This window comes from Malaya genurostris, chromosome 3, assembly GCF_030247185.1.
Source record: "Malaya genurostris strain Urasoe2022 chromosome 3, Malgen_1.1, whole genome shotgun sequence".
Lineage (NCBI taxonomy): Eukaryota > Metazoa > Arthropoda > Insecta > Diptera > Culicidae > Malaya > Malaya genurostris.
The window spans coordinates 290,143,597-290,162,128 of NC_080572.1; the positions used below are offsets into that span (position 1 = coordinate 290,143,597).

Genomic DNA, 18,532 nt, shown 5'->3' on the forward strand with positions numbered 1-18,532 from the left:
GGTTTCCTGAAAAAATGACAGCAAACCAGAGATGCCAGGTAAAAATTTAAAATATCTGCAGACAGGGTCTGTAAATCTGAAAAAAAATCTGCAGTCAGCAAGTCTGTTACCCTATGTCTTGCTGGCAGCAATTTTTCTATAAAGTATGACACGCAAAACTGACTTGGCGAGCAAAAAAAAAAAACAAAGGTCGCGAAAATTTCAAAAGTCTGTTAATATAGACGAAAGTCTGCGAGAATTTCAAAAATCTGCAAAAGTCTGCGAGAATTTCAAAAAGTCTGTAAAAGTCTGCACAGCAAAAAATGTCTGCAGCAGTATACAAATCTGCAGACCTGGCATCTCTGCAGCAAACCCCCTGGGCAGTGCAGTAGCAAAATCGAATCTGCCCCCACTTTCAATTTCTCGCCGTTGTGGCGAGGGGCGTTCCGAATTATATGTGCGATGTGAGAGTGAAATGGTTTGGAAAGTGGTTAAAACCAAAGATAAACTCAAGCTGGAGTAGTCGGCGATTTCTATCGAAATACTGGCAAAACTTTATGTTGAGCTGTCACTTGTGATTCGTTTCAAATGTTGCTAAGCAATATTAATAGTTAGTTTATCGCAAAAATACTTCTCAGATTGTAGAGTAAACTACAATCTGAGAAGTATTTTTGCGATAAACTGTTTCATAAACAATCTATGGATTTAGTTTCAAGAGTATACAATAAGGCTGAACTTCATTTTCGTTATTATCTGGAATATCAGTTCTGAATATTGGTTGATAGCATTGCATTTGAGACTTTCCCTCCGATGTATCGCACGATTATTCTATGGAATGAACACTGGCAAAATACTAATATAACAATTTGAAGCCATTTGGCAATAATTTTCAATGATCGTTGATTTTTTCGATAGTTAATTTTATTTATACATCAGATTTTTGTCGTGAATACGACTTACTTTACTATGGGGTGCCTTTTCAAAATTTACCCTCTCAGTTTTTGACCGTGAATATCTCTTGTTGTAGCTAACGAATCAACATAATTTTTGCTACATGCCATCGGAAATATGATCACAATTTTATGATAAAATTTTCAGTTGTGTGACATAATCTCGAACAATTCAAAATTAAACTTTTCTGAGATGTTTGGTATAAACGTGTATCAAAGAGGATAATTCATAAGGCGCGTTAGTCCTGTTTCGTATTTTTAAAGCTCATAGCTCAGTGATCTGTGAAAGGATTTTTATAATCTAACTACCAATAGAATCGAAATTTTTCAATTTAAGCGTGTAAAGAAGAAGCATTGAAGTATTTCAATAGTACACTATTAAAAAACCTGTCTCATTTGACCCATGTTAACACCAGAAAATCAGAACGCGTTCTGAGGAAGAGAAAAAATATCTGCTGTACAATAAATCGTTCGAGAAAATGTTCCGAATATGCTCCATATGCTGCTATTTTTATAGCCGTTAGGACCGCCCATTAGTGAAAAAGCTACAAACGAAATCAGGTAAAAACAAACCTCTCAACAAAAATTGGATCAGTTTGGTTTCTATCGCCACTGCGAGCAGATGTATTTTGTGTCGTTTGCAAAGCTACCCGAATAAAAAATATTGTGGAAAAACAATACGATTTGCTGTTACAAAACCTGCCACAATTTTGCTCTGACCATTGAAAAATAGTTTAATGGATTGTTATACACAATTCAATTAATTGTGAGCATGCTTTTTACAATATAATGTATAGATTGTTAAGTATCGTAACAATTCAATTCATAAAATTTTCTCATACATATTTTCTTGGAAAATAATGAAATGTACAGTTTGCATATTATTTGAAACACCACGTGTACAATAAATTCAATTGTACAATCGTAGAAACAATATATTGAATCGTTGGAAATGAAAAAAATCTTGTCAAGATACAATAAAATGTATTGTAACCCATATATCTAATTGTGAATCAATTGTTTATGCTGAAAAATCAATGGTTTATTTTTTTACGGGTAGTTTCGCTTCCCGAATAAAAAATATTGTTGAAAAACAATACGATTTGCTGTTACAAAACCTGCCACAATTTTGCTTTGACCATTGAAAAATATTTTAATGTATTGTTACACACTATTCAATCAATTGTGGAAATGCTTTTTACAATAGAATGTAAAGGTTGTTAAGTATCGTAACAATTCAAATCATGATGTTTTCTCATACATGTTTTCTTGGAAAACAATAAAATGTACAGTTTGCATATTGTTTAAAGCATCACGTGTACAATAAATTCAATTGTAGAATCGTAGGAACAATACATTGAATCGTTGGAAATGAAAAAAATCTTGTCAAGATACAATAAAATGTATTGTAACCCATATATCTAATTGTGAATCAATTGTTTATGCTGAAAAATCAATGGTTTATTTTTTTACGGGTAGTTTCGCTTCCCGAATAAAAAATATTGTTGAAAAACAATACGATTTGCTGTTACAAAACCTGCCACAATTTTGCTTTGACCATTGAAAAATATTTTAATGTATTGTTACACACTATTCAATCAATTGTGGAAATGCTTTTTACAATAGAATGTAAAGGTTGTTAAGTATCGTAACAATTCAAATCATGAAGTTTTCTCATACATGTTTTCTTGGAAAACAATAAAATGTACAGTTTGCATATTGTTTAAAGCATCACGTGTACAATAAATTCAATTGTAGAATCGTAGGAACAATACATTGAATCGTTGGAAATGAAAAAAATCTTGTCAAGATACAATAAAATGTATTGTAACCCATATATCTAATGGCGAATCAATTGTTTATGCTGTAAAATCAATGGTTTATTTTTTTACGGGTTCCGACAAGAGCGATTACGTCACAGCTGCCAGTCATTTACATTGGTGAAAAAGCAACGGTGGAGAGCATTACACAAAATCAGTCGTTCTAATGGCTCTAAAAGTTTTCTAAAGAACTATTAGGATTTGTTGTTCGCAAATCGTATGGAAATATCCTCAGTTTAGTGCAAATCTAGAACAGTTTGGCTAGATTTGTGCACTTTTCGCTATGTGAAATTCACAGTAATCGAGATCAAGTGAAGCCTTCTTTGTTTTTGCGAAAAATGTGGAAAAGGGGAATGCTTGCATATTTCATACAATTGATCAACTAATTGATATTCGGAAGTGTTAAGGAACATGTCAGTTGTTTTCGTATTCACGACATCCAGTCATGTCTCTGACATAACCCACCCGCCTTTTTAATAATTATGAAAATGCTGTAAATATCACAATATATTTGTTTATATTAATTATAACTAAATTTGCGAGCCGCTAGTTCGATGCACGTGGTTATTAAGAGTGAGATGTGCTTCCAATTTGTTATTTGAACTTTGAAAACTCCAAGAGATGCTCTTTCAAACCGCTACGCTAATAAATACCCCTTACAATGGCGTAAGGTTTGGTACTATCTCCAGATAGATTTCCGGGCAGGGTTTGCCGGTGATCAAACATCTACTGTGGGAATGCCTGTCCACCGGAGTAGAATTCAAACCAGCAATTGTATCAGGGTTGGTATGCGGAATTTTTCTTAATCTGCTTTTTCAACCGTCGGAGGCCAGACTAAACGCCGTGTACTACTCCATTCTTTTATTTTTTATATAATCTATTTATAAATAATAAACAGGCTTTCCATAGAAACCATCGTTACCACTGAACTGTAAGTTGAGGGGTAAATCAATACCCAAGTAACCACGACGCATTATAACTTTACATTAATTTAGCTTTAAATATTCGAGTAAAATTATATTAAATGCAGTGGAGTTACACATTATTTTGTCGTGAATACGACTTACTTTACTATGGGGCGCCTTTTCAAAATTTACCCTCTGAGAGAGTGATAAGTTTTTGATCGTGAATATCTCCTGTTATATCTAACGAATCAACATAATTCTTGCTACATGCCATCGGAAATATGATCACAATTTTATGATAAAACTTTCAGTTGTGTGACACATTCTTAAATAGTTCACAATTAAACTTTTCTGAAATGTTTGGTATAAACGAGTATCAAAGATGATAATTCATATGGCGCGTTTGCCTTTCTCGTATTTTGAAAGCTCATAGCTCAGTGATCTGTAGAAGGATTTATATAATCTAACTACCAATAGAATCGAAAATATTCAACTTGAACGTGTATTACAACAATATTGAAGTTTTTCAATAGTACACTATTGAAAAACCTGTTTGATTTAACCCATGACAGCACCAGCCAATCAGAACGCGAGATGTCTGTATCTATACAAGAGCATCCATATAAAAGTTGAATGGTTCACTTTTCCTATCATTTGCTGAGCAACTCTCCCCGAAACAAGACACACGAGAGCAACATCGAGGACCTGTCGTCTTATTGTTTCCCGATATGAATGCACGAGACACCGTCAGCACAATGAAACCGAAAAAGGCAGCCAAAAAGTCCAGCAAGGCCCATTGCCGAAACAAGACACACACGAGAACCATCTCAGATCTCAATATTTCCTACCAAAAGATTCATCAAGATGGGAGTTAAAATAATTTGCACCGTCACTAACACATTCAATTACGAACGGCAATGCGAAAGCGAAAGTGATGATTTTGAACACATCTTTATACTAGTTTACAAATATGCCGTGCGAAACAGAGTTGCCACAGATCAATATGTATTTTGTCGCGAGTACTTTAGTATGCGGCCGAAAACAAAAATTGTTAGAACAAATGTTTCCACTTGATTTGCGTATTCTACTTTCCAGGCGTATCAGAACTGGCTAAACTTAAAGCAATTCTAAATATTTCTTTATCACAGTGATGTAGTCATCCTGAAAAGGACGGGGTTTTCAACGGATGGCCAGCTGCAGATGGCGAGGGATGATTTTCGTTTTCGTTGTCATGGGCAGCATTACCGGTCAACTCCAACACTTCGGCAACCAAGTACTCCATCACTGCCGCCAGATAGACCGATGCACCAGCACTGACACGCTCGGCGTAGTTCCCCTTCCGAGGCAAACGATGGATTCTGCCGCCAACTGGGCACTTCAGACCAGCACGGTTTGAGCGGGACTTTGCCTTGCCCTTAATTGTTCCTCCACAATATGCTGTGTTGTTGCTCGACGACCCATTCAGTATTACTGGCTGCCGCTCTGCTAACTCTCTCTTTTATATCGTTTCACTGTTTCCCGTTCTGCGTATAGGAAAGGAATTCTAACAAAGGGGACGTCCTACCGTGCTACCACTAGCCAGGGTTACCACATATACAGATTAATCTGCATTTTACAGATTTTTCAGATAAATTTGTGACCAAGATTCTGCATATGCAGATTACAGATTTTTGGCAAAAAATACAGATTTGTACAGATTTTTGATAGCGTGGATTAAAAATTGCTTATGCTTTCAAAAATTGCTTCTGATAAGATGAAAAGATGGCCATAACGTAAGGTAGTAAAGAAGAAAGATTATCGATTGATCAATCAGATTAAGTTTCACTTTCAGATTGGATTTTGAAAGTTTTTCGTCAAATCATTATTTCGAAAGGCTCCAACGCAAAAACAACTTCCAGCTTTTTTTCAACTACAAAATCATAAAATTCAGACTAAGAAAAGTTTTGGTTTCTTTAAATTTGAGTTCTAAAGACTTTTTCATTCCGTTGTACTTCGATTTCTTAGCACTTCTATATACAGATTTTCAATACAGGTTTTTGAGCTCCCGATACAGATTTACAGATTTTTCTTCTGAAAAATGCAGATTTAAATGTGGCAACCCTGCCACTAGCACGTATAAAAGGAAATGTGATGTGAGAAATAGCGTCATTTAAGTTAAAGCAGCTCTCTGTACGTACGAGACACCGTCAGAACGATGGCTCCGAAGACAGGTAGAAAAGCAGATTTGTACCGTCACTAACACATTCAATTACGAACGGCAATGCGAAAGCGAAAATGATGATGTTGAACACATCTTTATACTAGTATGGGGTCGTGTGAAAATATGCCATGCGAAACAGGGTTGCCATATATACAGGTTAATCTGTATTATTATTATTACTATTAGAGTGACTATAAGCAGAGTGGCGACAGCTGTTCGTTTAAAATGACAGCTACCAGTTCCAAACGAGCAAACGAGCTGTCAATTCAATGTAAAGCTAATGGAATGTTTTAAATTGTTGCCAGCATTACGGATGAGATGTCGTCACTCTGGTTATAGGCACTCTAATTACTATCATTATTATTATTAGAATCACTCTTGCATACCGAAGATCGTAGATACATTTCAGACCAGGCCATTGCAATTGTCTCGTACTGAAATTTCGAGGAGAATCAGATATCTTCGAACTTCATAGCTTCAATAAAAATAAACTACAAATTTGTCGTACCTAGCTTCCTATATTAGCAAATTAAAAAGGAATTGTTTCAAGTTTGGAATACATAGTTGTAGAATAGTAGCTGTTTAATGTAACTAAACTGTACTTTAATGTAGGTAAATCGCTTCAAATTCTATTAGTGAAAAAGAGGAAAGCTTGCACAATTCATACAATCAATCAACTAACTGATATTCGGAAAAGTGATGGGAGCGTGTCAGTTTTTTCGTATTCACGACATCCAGTTATGTCTCTGACATTACTCACCCGCCTTTTTTTACGTTTCGTCTTTGACTCATCAGAACAGAGCAGTTCAAATTGAACTTTTTCACTGTTTGGCCGGATGAACAGACCTCCCGGCCAAGCGTACGCAGCTTTTTCTTCGGTCCTCTTCTTCAGCTTCCTTCGGAGCTTCTTGTCGCTCAGAGTCGTCGGCCGTCCGGAACCGGGTTTTCTTTAGATGCTCTGATTGTTGTCAAATAGTGCCAAGATGTTCAAGATGCCGAAACGGGAGGTATCCGGCGTCCACAAAATACCGCACACTTCTGAACGGAGTTGTTTCACTGGTTTTGCCATCGCGGTTGTATCGAGCTGTCGAATTTTGTCTGTTGACTCATGGGTTACTGTGACTGATGGTGCATAGGTAGTGTCGTCAATGCGGGTGAAGGTAAATCCATTAAAAATCGGCAATTTTTGTCAATTTTTAATGCGAACGCTATATACTCAACTCACCTAAATTTAGCTTATTAAACGATACTCTCGGTGTTGGATGGCTTTTCTCTCTGTAATTTGACAACAATGGAGAGAGCGATCGAAAGAAAAGATTTAAAACAGCTCAAAATTAAATAAAAATAGGTCAACCAAAAGGTTGTTACTATTTTCGTGTAGTCAATAACAATTGATTTTAGTCATGCAACCGGCACTGTCGATGCTTTTAGTTGTTTGGTTTAGTCATTTTTGTTCAAGAGTTCGTTTTAATGAATATTTTACTTGTATGATAGTGTCAAGTTCATTACAAATAATTTCATACTTAAGTCGAATTTAAAAACAAATTGAATATTGAATAGGACGAATTTTTGATAAAGTAAATGTTTTTAATATTTTGAACGAGACTTGGAATATTCAAGCTTGTTACTTAAAATAGATGATAAGATATTAATTTAAAATTATTAGTTTTCAATTTTCGGGCTTATTTGTTGAAATCATACAAAGTTTTAGATGTTCATAAAGTTAAAAAATAATAATTTTTACATGTATAACGAAACATGTTTGTTGTTGCTTGTTGATTCATCGAAATAAAAATCTTTCCTAGATTAATCGAAAGATGTTTTCCTGCATTGGAAGCTACTTAGCACCTGAAGAAGAATAGCTCTACTGCAATTGATCGTTAGTTATTTTTTTATACCACCTTCTGTTACTGGGGATGCAAAGAATATTCTTGACAAGGTACTTTACTTGCCTCGCAATGTACACTGGTGCATTAAGCTCTCCCACGATTTTATTCTCCGACCAAGACTTAACCAGCAAAGATAACGTAGGTCCGATAACGTCAATTCGTCGATAAGGTTGTCACGGTGAATGCAAAATTATCCTATCGGTATCATGATCGATCGAACCGATTATCGGAGTACGTCAAAGCAGCTAACAAAAAAGACATTTTTTCTCTTCGTTCTGGCATAATGTAAACAAACCTAGAGATACGAGTGCAATTGTAATGTAATAGAGCGATCAATGACATCCAAAGCGCCGTCTGCTGGATAATGGATGCATAAATGCTCCAAAAAATTATTTTCTACAACTACAGTAGGTTTTGGAAAAAGTACACGCATACCTCATGCATAGCAGACGTTCATCTTGTTCATTTTATGAGGATATGCCATGTTCGAGTGAAACTCGCTTTTCTCCAGGATAGCTGAACCAATTTTCACAAACTTTAGGCTTAAATGAAAAGCACTATTGTCCTCTAGTTTTTTTAAATTTCGTTTAAATCTGACTTTCGGGTCCGGTTTTACAGGGTAGCGAATGAGAAAAAAATGCAAATTCAATAATTTGCTTCTAAAGAAGTTACAGAGAACTATAAGCCGTCGTGTAAAACGTAAAATAAGAAAAAAATCTTCCAAATTGGACTCAAAACTGTTCCAATGGTAGGACATGTAAGTTGCTGGCCATACGAACCGACTTCGGTTACACCGATACCCGGAATGCGGTTCCAGAAATAGGGAACAAGTTCTGGAAATCGGAACTTAGAAACCTTTCTCCGAGACGGCTCAATTTTGACAAACTAGAAGCTCAAATCAAAGGTATTCCGGAACTACAGTGTGGTGTAGGTGTTTAAAGTTGAGAATAGCATTAATTGGTTTTTGCTGATGCATATTTTCTCAATAATCGTCGTGAATCAAATTTGTGGCTCTTTCATTATTGGCACTGAAACGCCAATATACTTTTTACCATAGATTTTGAAATAACAGTATTTTGACGTGAATATACGTCTTACTTTGCTATAGGGCACCTTTTCAAAATCTACCCTGTACAAGAATGGGTAGAACTGAACCGCGAATATCTTTTGTTGTATTCAACGCAGCAACTCTTAGCGGAATATATTCAATAATTGCACTTATTTATGTACCATTTAATTCCACTATTTCACTGTCATGTTATTACACTTTCACAAAGTCACTATTCTTGAATGAAGCATAACAAACGTTACAATACAGATACGCGTAATTAAGTGGTACATAAATAAGTGCAATTATTGAACATAATTTTATCATCGGAAATATGATCACCAAATTTTAATAAAATTGTCAGTAGTATGGGATAGCCACAAATAATTCAGCATTGAAGGTTTCTAAACTATCTGGTATGAACGAGCATTAGGGTGAAATTCAGTGCCAAAATAAGGCGGTGTAAATTTTAAACCGCCTGAATTGAACGAATCTTCACACAAAGCGTATCATGCAAAACTGACACATAGAAATACTTAATATTTTCAGAGATATACACTTATTATGTATGGTTATAAACCATGAGTATTCTTAACTGATTAATATGAGGGAAACACATTTATGCGAGACATTTAAGGCGATTCATTTAGTTATTCAATGTATAAACAAACTTCTCTTTCGAACTTCGCATCATTTTGTAAAAGAACTGAATAATACTCAAAAAAATTTTTTTTTTTACAGAATATAGAATTAGAACTGGCTTGGAAGATATTTAATAAAAAAATCTAGTTTGTGAAGTGCATATCATATCAACATATGAGTGATTATTTTTTTACCATTTCTCATGGATTTTTAGGAATTTTAGATTTTAGAATTCGTAAAATCGAAGATGACGGCTCTCATTTTGTCGATATTCTTTCAAATCGCTATACGATTCATGTTTTCGAAAAATTTTTGACAAGTAGATTTTTAAAGTAATGTCATAACTATTCATAACGTAAATTTTGAAATTCCAAATGGCTAAAAACGATTTGTTGTGGATTTTTCGATTTAAATGAATTTGAACATTGCATTTTCATACAGGATGATTTTTAAGAGGTATAAGATTTGATTTTCCAAAACAAAAAAAAAAACGATTTGAGAAAATTGATGGAATCCTAATTGGAATAGATGGAAAGATAAATATAATTTAATGTTTGAGAATGATTTCATGCAGATGTTGGCCGTGCTTCAGATGGCCCATGCGCATCAATTTTGGCACACTCTTTCCAACATAATGGCCGGTTTTTACGAATAATGCCACCGGCCCATAATTCACACCAAACAGTGACTTTTTTGGGATGCATTGGTAGCTCTTGCAATACTTCTGGCTGGTCTTCAATCCAGATGCGGCAATTCTGTTTGTTGACGTAACCATTCAACCAGAAATGGGCTTCGTCACTGAACACCATTTTTCGATAAAAAAGTGGATCTTCCTTCAACTTTGTCAGTGTTCTTTCATGATTAAGTTACACACCAAACGACGATTTATGATTTAATTATAGTCCAAACTGAACAAGTTTGACAATGACTAAAGACAAGATTCACGCGTTCTCTGCCAAAAACAGTGTTGCCAAAAAGATACTAGAATAAAATCACCCTTTATAATCGGTTTCGTCCTCGGTCTGTAGAACCCCGTAAATTTTAGCTCTCGTATGTCTCGGCTAATAATTGTACCGTTACAATTATGAAAGTAAAATATTGGAAGTTAACAAAATTCACACCATCAATCAACCATTAAGTGCGATTATCGATATTTGGATGTGTGGAAAAAGCATGTCAGTTTTATTCGTATTCACGTCATCCTGAATTATGTCTCTAACAGTGCCTTCCAGCCTTTTTTAATTGAATCATGCCACATCTAGCGAATTCCAGTTGTATAAGAAAGATATCGTCACTATTACAACATCTACTCTAAGTTATTAAAATTACGTTTCATTTGTGAATTCAAACCAATAGGGTAACGGCATCAGTAGTCACCTCATATACGAAAATCATTAGTTAGAGTGAGGTCTGCTGTCTCTGTTCGATAGATTGACCTTAAGAGTAATATAAAAATAGGTGCACTCGCTTCGAGTTTTCGCGTCACTATAACAACAAGACTTTGTATCCGATTTTATCACAATTCGTTGATTAAACGTCGGCGAAATAATATTGCGACTCTACGAATGAGATGACTATTGGTACAATAGCCCTATATTTCCGTTTGAGTAAAGCAGACTTTCTACTAAATTGTCTGGCAACGCTGTTTGCAAAGCATGATTCTTTCTCTTTCAGCATGTTGCCTTTTGATATGCTTGTGCTGAGTTTATTGTGGTCGTAAATGCATATCCAACATAAATGGCGCCCACCCCCCATAACAAACATACAGATATGCGTTGAGAAACCCAAAATCATAACGGAGAGAGGCTTCTCTTTCTCGATTGATCGTCATCATCATCATCAGCAGCAGCAGCAGCAGCAGCAACAGCAACAGCAATAGCAGGCTCGACACGTCTGTCGTCGTCCGTCAGTCGGAGTCGGTTCGTTGGGGGCTCTCTCCTAATACGGCATCTCACTTCAATTCAATCTCATTCAAGGTTTGCCGTTCGAAGCGAGCAGTTCGGATTTTTTGCAGTGCGCGCGACAGGTCATTTTTTCTTTTTGTAACATCACTCTTGTTGTTGTTGTTGTTCTGTACCAGTATGATAATCAGCAGCATCAGCTATCTCGTTTCCTTTGTACATGTTTCGATTTCCCAGCCGCTTGAATAGTGCATAAAGTTTTGATTTCGGGACAGGCAGACCGCACTTGATCAAACAACAGTGTGAGAACGAGAAAGGAAGCAAAAAGTGTGCGCGTCTGAAGGAGAGAAAGAAAAAGAGCGAGAGAGAGAGAGAGAGGACAAATCGAAGGGAATTCCGTGAGTGTCCTTTCTGCTGTTGCTTCAGTGTTAATTTTCTCGCCCGTGAGTCGTTCGGTGATTGAGTTTTTTTTTGTTGAGTCTGCCCTAAATCCAGGGAATAAAGAAGCGATGTAAAGGACGACGGCATTCGGGAAGTTGATTAAAGATAGAATTAAACTGCCAAGCGATGTGCTTATGCAAATGAAAGTAACGAATTGTTCGAGCGTGAAAATCTAAATTTTATGACAAGTGGAAAAACAAGAGTTGGAAAGATGCGTGTGGTGAGAGGAAGCAGTAGCAGTATTTAGACGTCGCCGCCGTCGTGAATTGTGGGATGTGATCGCCTGCCCGCCGTGCCACTCGTATGCTTGCCTGAGTGTGTTTGTGTGTAGGCAGGGGGGTTTTTCGTTGTTCCGAAAGCCCATTATCAGCACACCAAACAGCAGCAGCAACAGCAATCGAAGCAAGCTGTAATACAACACCGCGTGCAAAAAATAAAAAAAGGCTGAGACAACGTTCCGTGTGTACGTGGATTTTCTTTGCGTTGTTTTTTTTTTGTTTCTTACATTCATTCGCTGCTCTTTCCTGGTGCTTCCAGCCAAGCTATCCAACCAAGCAACAAGAAGCATCGTCATAATCAATTCGATGGATTCGCGGTCGGACGGTGTGTTTTGGTTCTGCCTTTTGCTGCTTGCTTTGCGCTCTGTGCTTGTAGTGAATGCCACCACTTGTTTACGTTCGCTGAGAGTGCAAAAAAGTAAATAAACCGAAAAGAAGAAAGAATGTGCCCGTTCGTACCAGTGAAGAAATAGAAAGAAATATGGCATAATAGCAGCCAAAAGAGGCAAAGAACCCACCTTGTCGGTCAGTGAGCATCAGCAGCGGCCACTCGCATGTACGCACGCAGATCCGACCGAAGCTATACCGAGCGTGTGGAGAGTGCGTGCGGAGCCCGAGGAAGGTCAAAAGGAATTACGAAAAGAAAAAAAAAACTTCACCGAGCCGCCGAACCGGAAGACGAAACATATCGTTCGCCTTGTTTTTCGTTCCCCTGCGTGTTGGAAGAGGGAACCGTTTTTGGACGCGTGATTAATTGGAAATTCTAAATATCTAACACGGTACGATGGCTCGCAGGAAGGGAGCTACCAAAACAAGTAAGTGCCTCTTTGAATAAGCTGATTTGTTTTTATTTTCTGTCACATACGGAATCGTCGTCGAATACAAGGATACGATAGGCAAGGCACACGGAAAGGGGTCAAGACCGTTCCTGTAGACCTTCGAATAATTGTGCTTAATTTGAAGTGACAGAGAAATGTGAAACGTATGTAACCTCAGTTGGGAAAAACTGCTGTATGAGGTCGGAGGTAATCGAGTCATACGCAGTTCTTCTACACGACAAGACTGTTTGTTTTTAAAAATTGAAAGTTCAAGACTATGTGATCTCTATTTACTAAAACTGTAGGGTTGAAATTTGGCACCCCTAAAGCGTTGGCATCGTTTCGATTCTGTCTATCAAATTTGTTCGTTCAGCTTACTTTACTCTGGAACAGCTGGCCCTCGGCTGTGTGGTGATCTTGATTCCGTCTCGAGCAACATTTGTTCACTACAACGAACACTTCCGGATGTCGTGAATTTAATTTAATGTGTTGTATCGAACTTATCTTGGTACTTATTTAACATAGATATATGCACTAGCCACGAGATGCTAATCGTTTTCGGGTTTCAACTGTATTTAGAAATGGTTGGAAAGTTTGTCAACGTAAATTTGCATGAAATTTATTATTTGCACGAAAAATTATTTCAATTACCTTTTCAGAATTTAAAAATAGAGTCTTGTCTTGTGTTTCGCAAAAGATGATATCTTCAGTAGATTCCGTGCAGAATTGTCAGATCTCATGTATCATATTGTAAGCTCAGATATCACACGATAATATTTGTGCGTTTCAATCCTCGTATATTTTTCACTACCAGTTCTGTAATAAATATGTGTCGTTTTTGGAATGAGCTTATTGTATATTTCAACATAAAGATTGACTAAAAGTTAATCGTGCGCCGGTAGTTGACAGTGCTTTGTTTGCTGCAAGTTTGATCAAAGTAGTCGATCGCGTTTAGAAATAACGTCAAATGGAACTGAAAAGAAAAAAAAATGTGCACGAACGCCTGAAAAAATCTAATGTGTTCCGATTACAAGCTGGCTAAAATGCTAAAGATGCTGAAAACGACAGTTTGTTGAGTGCTCAAAATCTCCAAGGTAACCCTGAGTGTGGGAAGGAATCATGAGGATCTACGAACAGATTGGAGCCAGGAATCGTTTGCTGCGCAGCAAGGTGTTGAGGTGCGTTGGAACCAACCCTGGTCTTTTGATTGATTCTAGTACGACTGTTTTTTGACGAAACACAGGAGCTGCAGTTTGATCGATGACGAAACGTACGTCAAACTCGATTTGAAACAGCTTCCCGGTTAGAAGTGTTACGACGCGACTGGACGTGGGAATGTGTCGGGAAGATTCAAGTTCACATTTGTCTACAAGTTCGCGAAGAACGATTTACCGTTGTGGACTGTACACGGAACAATTCCTCAACGATGATATCAAAGAATGCCTGGAAAAGTGTGTATTGCCGTTCATCTGCCAGCATAAGGACAAAGTCTTCTTTTCGGTAGATTTGGTCAGCTGCCACCAGTGATGTCCGAGCTCAGCACACGAGCTGCTCTATACCTGCAGTGTGTGCCTATTCAACTCGTGCGCTGTGCTTTTCAAACCAGACTCATGAGAGTGTGCTATTGGTGTAGTCCACTGACAAGAGACAATACAAGAGCGGACACTCTGTGCTTAAAAGTTATATTATATTATTAAATTTGAAAAAAGTACAGGTGTGTAATGTCAGAGACATAACTGGATGTCGTGAATACGAATAAAACTGACACTCTTTCTTTATACTTCCAAACATCAATTAGTTGATCGATAGTGTGAATTGTGCAAGCTTTCCCATTTTTCACTACTAGAATTTGAAACGATACACCCAAACTACAGTAGAGATTATTTACATCAAACATTCTGACACACAAATATTACAAAATAACCAGTATAGTTATTTATGATAAAATATTGGTGGTTTTGGAAAGAACCTTTTATGAAGGCGTGCGTGAAGGGCCAAATTGTATAATTTTCTAAGATATTAAACACTGATTGGATATAAATGATTTTGAACACTGTTGCGAATTTAGAACTGTGAAAATTGCAAAAAAAAAACTGATCATATTATCTTAGATTTTCACTGCACTGCTAATTTTAATTTTCGATTTACAAAGAAGCAATCTTTATAGTTCTTTAGGTAACATTGAGAGCCATTAGAAAGGCTGATTTTGCACAATGTTCCACATTGTTGTCCATTTCCCGTTGTATTTTGCTCCAATGCAAACGACCACCAACAGGATGATGTAATCGATCTTATTCGAAGGGAAACTGGCACTGCGATCTGAGCGTTTGAGATTTTGTACAACGCTAAAGGTCTGCTTTCATTACTAGTGACTGCTGCTTTCGACGATCGAAGTTCAGATGAGAGTTGCGACCTAAGCGTTTGAGGTTTTTAATCACGCAGAAGGTGCACTCTCTGAAGCTGCTGGTTGATTAAATCATTTCCACGACGTACGCTTCCGTCCAACGCACAAGAAGAAATGATCGATTTTTGACCACGGTTCCCCTTTTATACGCAGTCAGTTGAAGATATGTGCCTGACTACCTCAAAATCGTCGTCCTTGCGCGAAAAAGCCAAGCAAAAGTAAATAGTTTTCCGCGTTGTTTTCAAAAATTGAAAAAACTTAATTTTTGAGTTGTTTGTGGTTATCTCACACTGTTTAAAATATTATCCTAAATTCCTGATCATATTTTTGATGAAATGGTTAAAGAACTGTGTTGCTACCGTTAATACAAGTCGAGATATTCACGATTAAATTCTGCCCATTCTTCCATATGGCTAATTTTGAAAAGGCACCCCATAGTAAAGTAAGTCGTATTCACGACGGACACTCAACTCAGCACGTGAGCTAGCGCTGAGCACCCCATTCCGGCTCATGAGCCAGCATCGCGAGCTGGTTCTTCGAAGCATACGACTCTCAATCTAGTAGCAACACGGCACACGAGCGTGTGCTTCAGACTTCGTGTGCGTGTTTTTGAAAAGGTACAGCACACGGACTGTATGAGAGCTGACTCGTGTGCTGCCACTATCACAAGGTGGTTCTGCAATAGTACGCTGATGTAGCCCATAAACAGCAAAAGAGAATTAAAAAAACAAAATCTTAAATCAGTGACTGACGGCAAAGCAGAATAGCGAGGATAGACCTGTGAAGCGGTGTGTGATACCATGGATATAGGACTATAAGTGAGTGATATGGTAGCCAAGTGAAGCTAGGCATGCTTGGTACTTCTAGTCAAAAGGGCATTTTCTTGAGTAGGCGTGCGCGTCAGACGTGAAAAAATTACGCTTCCGCTGTTTTCTCAGTTTTTTCTATTGTGATTCTATGCTAAGTAGAAGTAAATTTTAGTTAATTTTTAGTGTGATTCAATTTACAAAACCTTCATATAGACTGGCTCATGAACGCATGTTGTATTCATATTGACTCGTGCGCAACGCAAGCAAGCTAAATGTGCGAATTGTCCGAAATTTCGACTTATCGTAAAATATTGGGCCATTTCGTATTCGTTCATGGCTACAACTACGATCCCACTGACATTAAGAATCCTTCCAAGTCGAGATTCGAACATACGACAACTGGGTTATATGACCAGCAATCTATGCATTAAACTGCGAGCTCGGGTCGAAAACTGTATTTACCATGATAACCTTAACCTGAAGAAATACCTACGTGAAGCCTGACGACCAATGTTAACAATTTCCGTAAATAAGAGGGAATCGTCAGAGTGCTGCGCACTATGAACTGCTTACGAGTGGTCAGAACATTAAAGGACCATTGTATCGAACCCAACTAATTATTTTGAAGCGGTCATTGCCGGAAAAGGGGCTAGAATATGTGACCAGATACGAATCCGTAGTTTTTCAATACGACATCGTTCGGTCAAATGTTGGCCCCTTGAGACAAAAACATTCTGGATAAATTATACTTCATTCGCCTAATAGTCCAGACTTGGCGCTATCTGACTATCACTTCAGTGTAGCAAATCAGGCTCAATGGTCTTTGGGGGCCCTTGGCAGGACCCACCGAGCAAAGAAAAGGTCATTCAGTTAGTTAGGGGCACACAAATAAATCTTGCCTCCGGGCCCATTAATACGTAAAGGCGGCGCTGATCCATTAAGTTTCGAGACACGAATCATACCTCAGTGGACAATAACGCCATCTATGTGTTCGAATGAGTATTTTAAAGCTTGAACCTTTCTCTATTCACGTGTCGCATTTCATTACATTTGATCGACAAATAACAAGGATGTGACAGTTCTTTCTAAACAGTTTCTCAAATTCCAACATGGAACAAAGAGCGGCCATTAAATTCAACGCATAACTTTGTATCGAGCGAATGCTTTTTTGGTGCCACAAACGTTTCTTGGAGGGCCGAGTGTCGCTAGAGCTTGAGCTTGAGCAACCACCCCTGGTTGCTACTCCGTTACTGATCGGGATTAGCTGAAATTGTACAGGGAGTTTCTAGATGATCCGACCTGGGACTGGTAAATCATCCGTCAATGTACATCTTCTGGTAATTCCAGAATTTATTGATCAATACCGGCGCCGGCCTGGCCCGAACGTAGATCGTCTAAGGAATAGGAAGGGATGTTAGTCCAACACTTGTTGTTACTACCTGCCGGCTACCGAGAAAAAAATTAATTTATTGTTTGAAATATTAATATCAAGTGTTTTTTTCCTATGTTTTCATAATACCGATATATGTTATCTCTGTTATTAACTTTGTAATATCAACGGATTTGCGCAATAGTTAATGTTTATCAATCAATAACATGGAAGAAGAAAACATTCCAAATAAAACTTTTCTCCGAAGCTAGACACCGTGTGACTTCTTGTTTCCAAAGTTGAATTTTGAAGGATGCTTTTTTGAAGATGTTGAGACCATCAAAAGTGAATAATAAATTTGAAAAACTCATGAAATCTCGTTTATTTTGAGATTTATGGAAGCAGTCTCGAAATTTGATGGACGCCCTGTGTACGGCTAGTTGGAAGTATTCTCTCGATTTTTCAAAGTTGTGCATAGAAATATACTTTTGAAATTGAAATTTTTCTAGGTGTGTAAGTCATACCCGGATGAAATTCAATAGAGTTTTAAGATATTTTGAGCCATTTCATTAAGAACCTAAGCTTGTGAAAAAGCATTGCTACATCGGTTGCTGAGAAATTCTGTTATTTCAAATTTTACTCCGGAACCGGAAGTCGGATGCAGATGAAAATCAATAGCAGGCGTTGGTACTATATGGCCTCTCATTTGAATCTAAGTTGAAGAATATTGGTTAAGATCTCTAGATTTGTGCACTATTTTCATTTTTTTTAAAATAACTATTTATTGGAATATGAGCTAAAATTAAATTATTAAGATTTAAATTGGGTGTTCAGCCACAAGTGGTGACTTTTCAGCCCTATTTTATATATGATTTGGTTGTTACCATGAGGACATCATTTGCTTCCGCAATTCTGAGATTTTTGTGTAGGGAAAATTCTAAACCTACTTGTATTGTGTAATGGGGAAAAGGAACTTATATACTAACCTACTAACTAATACAGAGAGCGAATCGTTTTGTCGGAATTTGTTTATAATATTATGTGACATTACATCTAATGGTTCTATATTTGTGAGTCTG

The 18,532-nt window shown here is 37.3% G+C and overlaps 1 protein-coding gene across 1 annotated transcript in view; it reads left to right on the plus strand.

The window, feature by feature from the left end:
• Positions 1–11,397: 11,397 nt before the first annotated feature.
• Positions 11,398–18,532, plus strand: part of LOC131439324 (transcription factor HIVEP3) — a 95,126-nt gene continuing 87,991 nt past the window's right edge. The window contains exon 1 of the mRNA XM_058610213.1: positions 11,398–12,868. Within this exon, the coding sequence (XP_058466196.1) occupies positions 12,838–12,868 (31 nt within the window). The 5' untranslated portion in view covers positions 11,398–12,837. The remainder of the gene's footprint in view (positions 12,869–18,532) is intronic.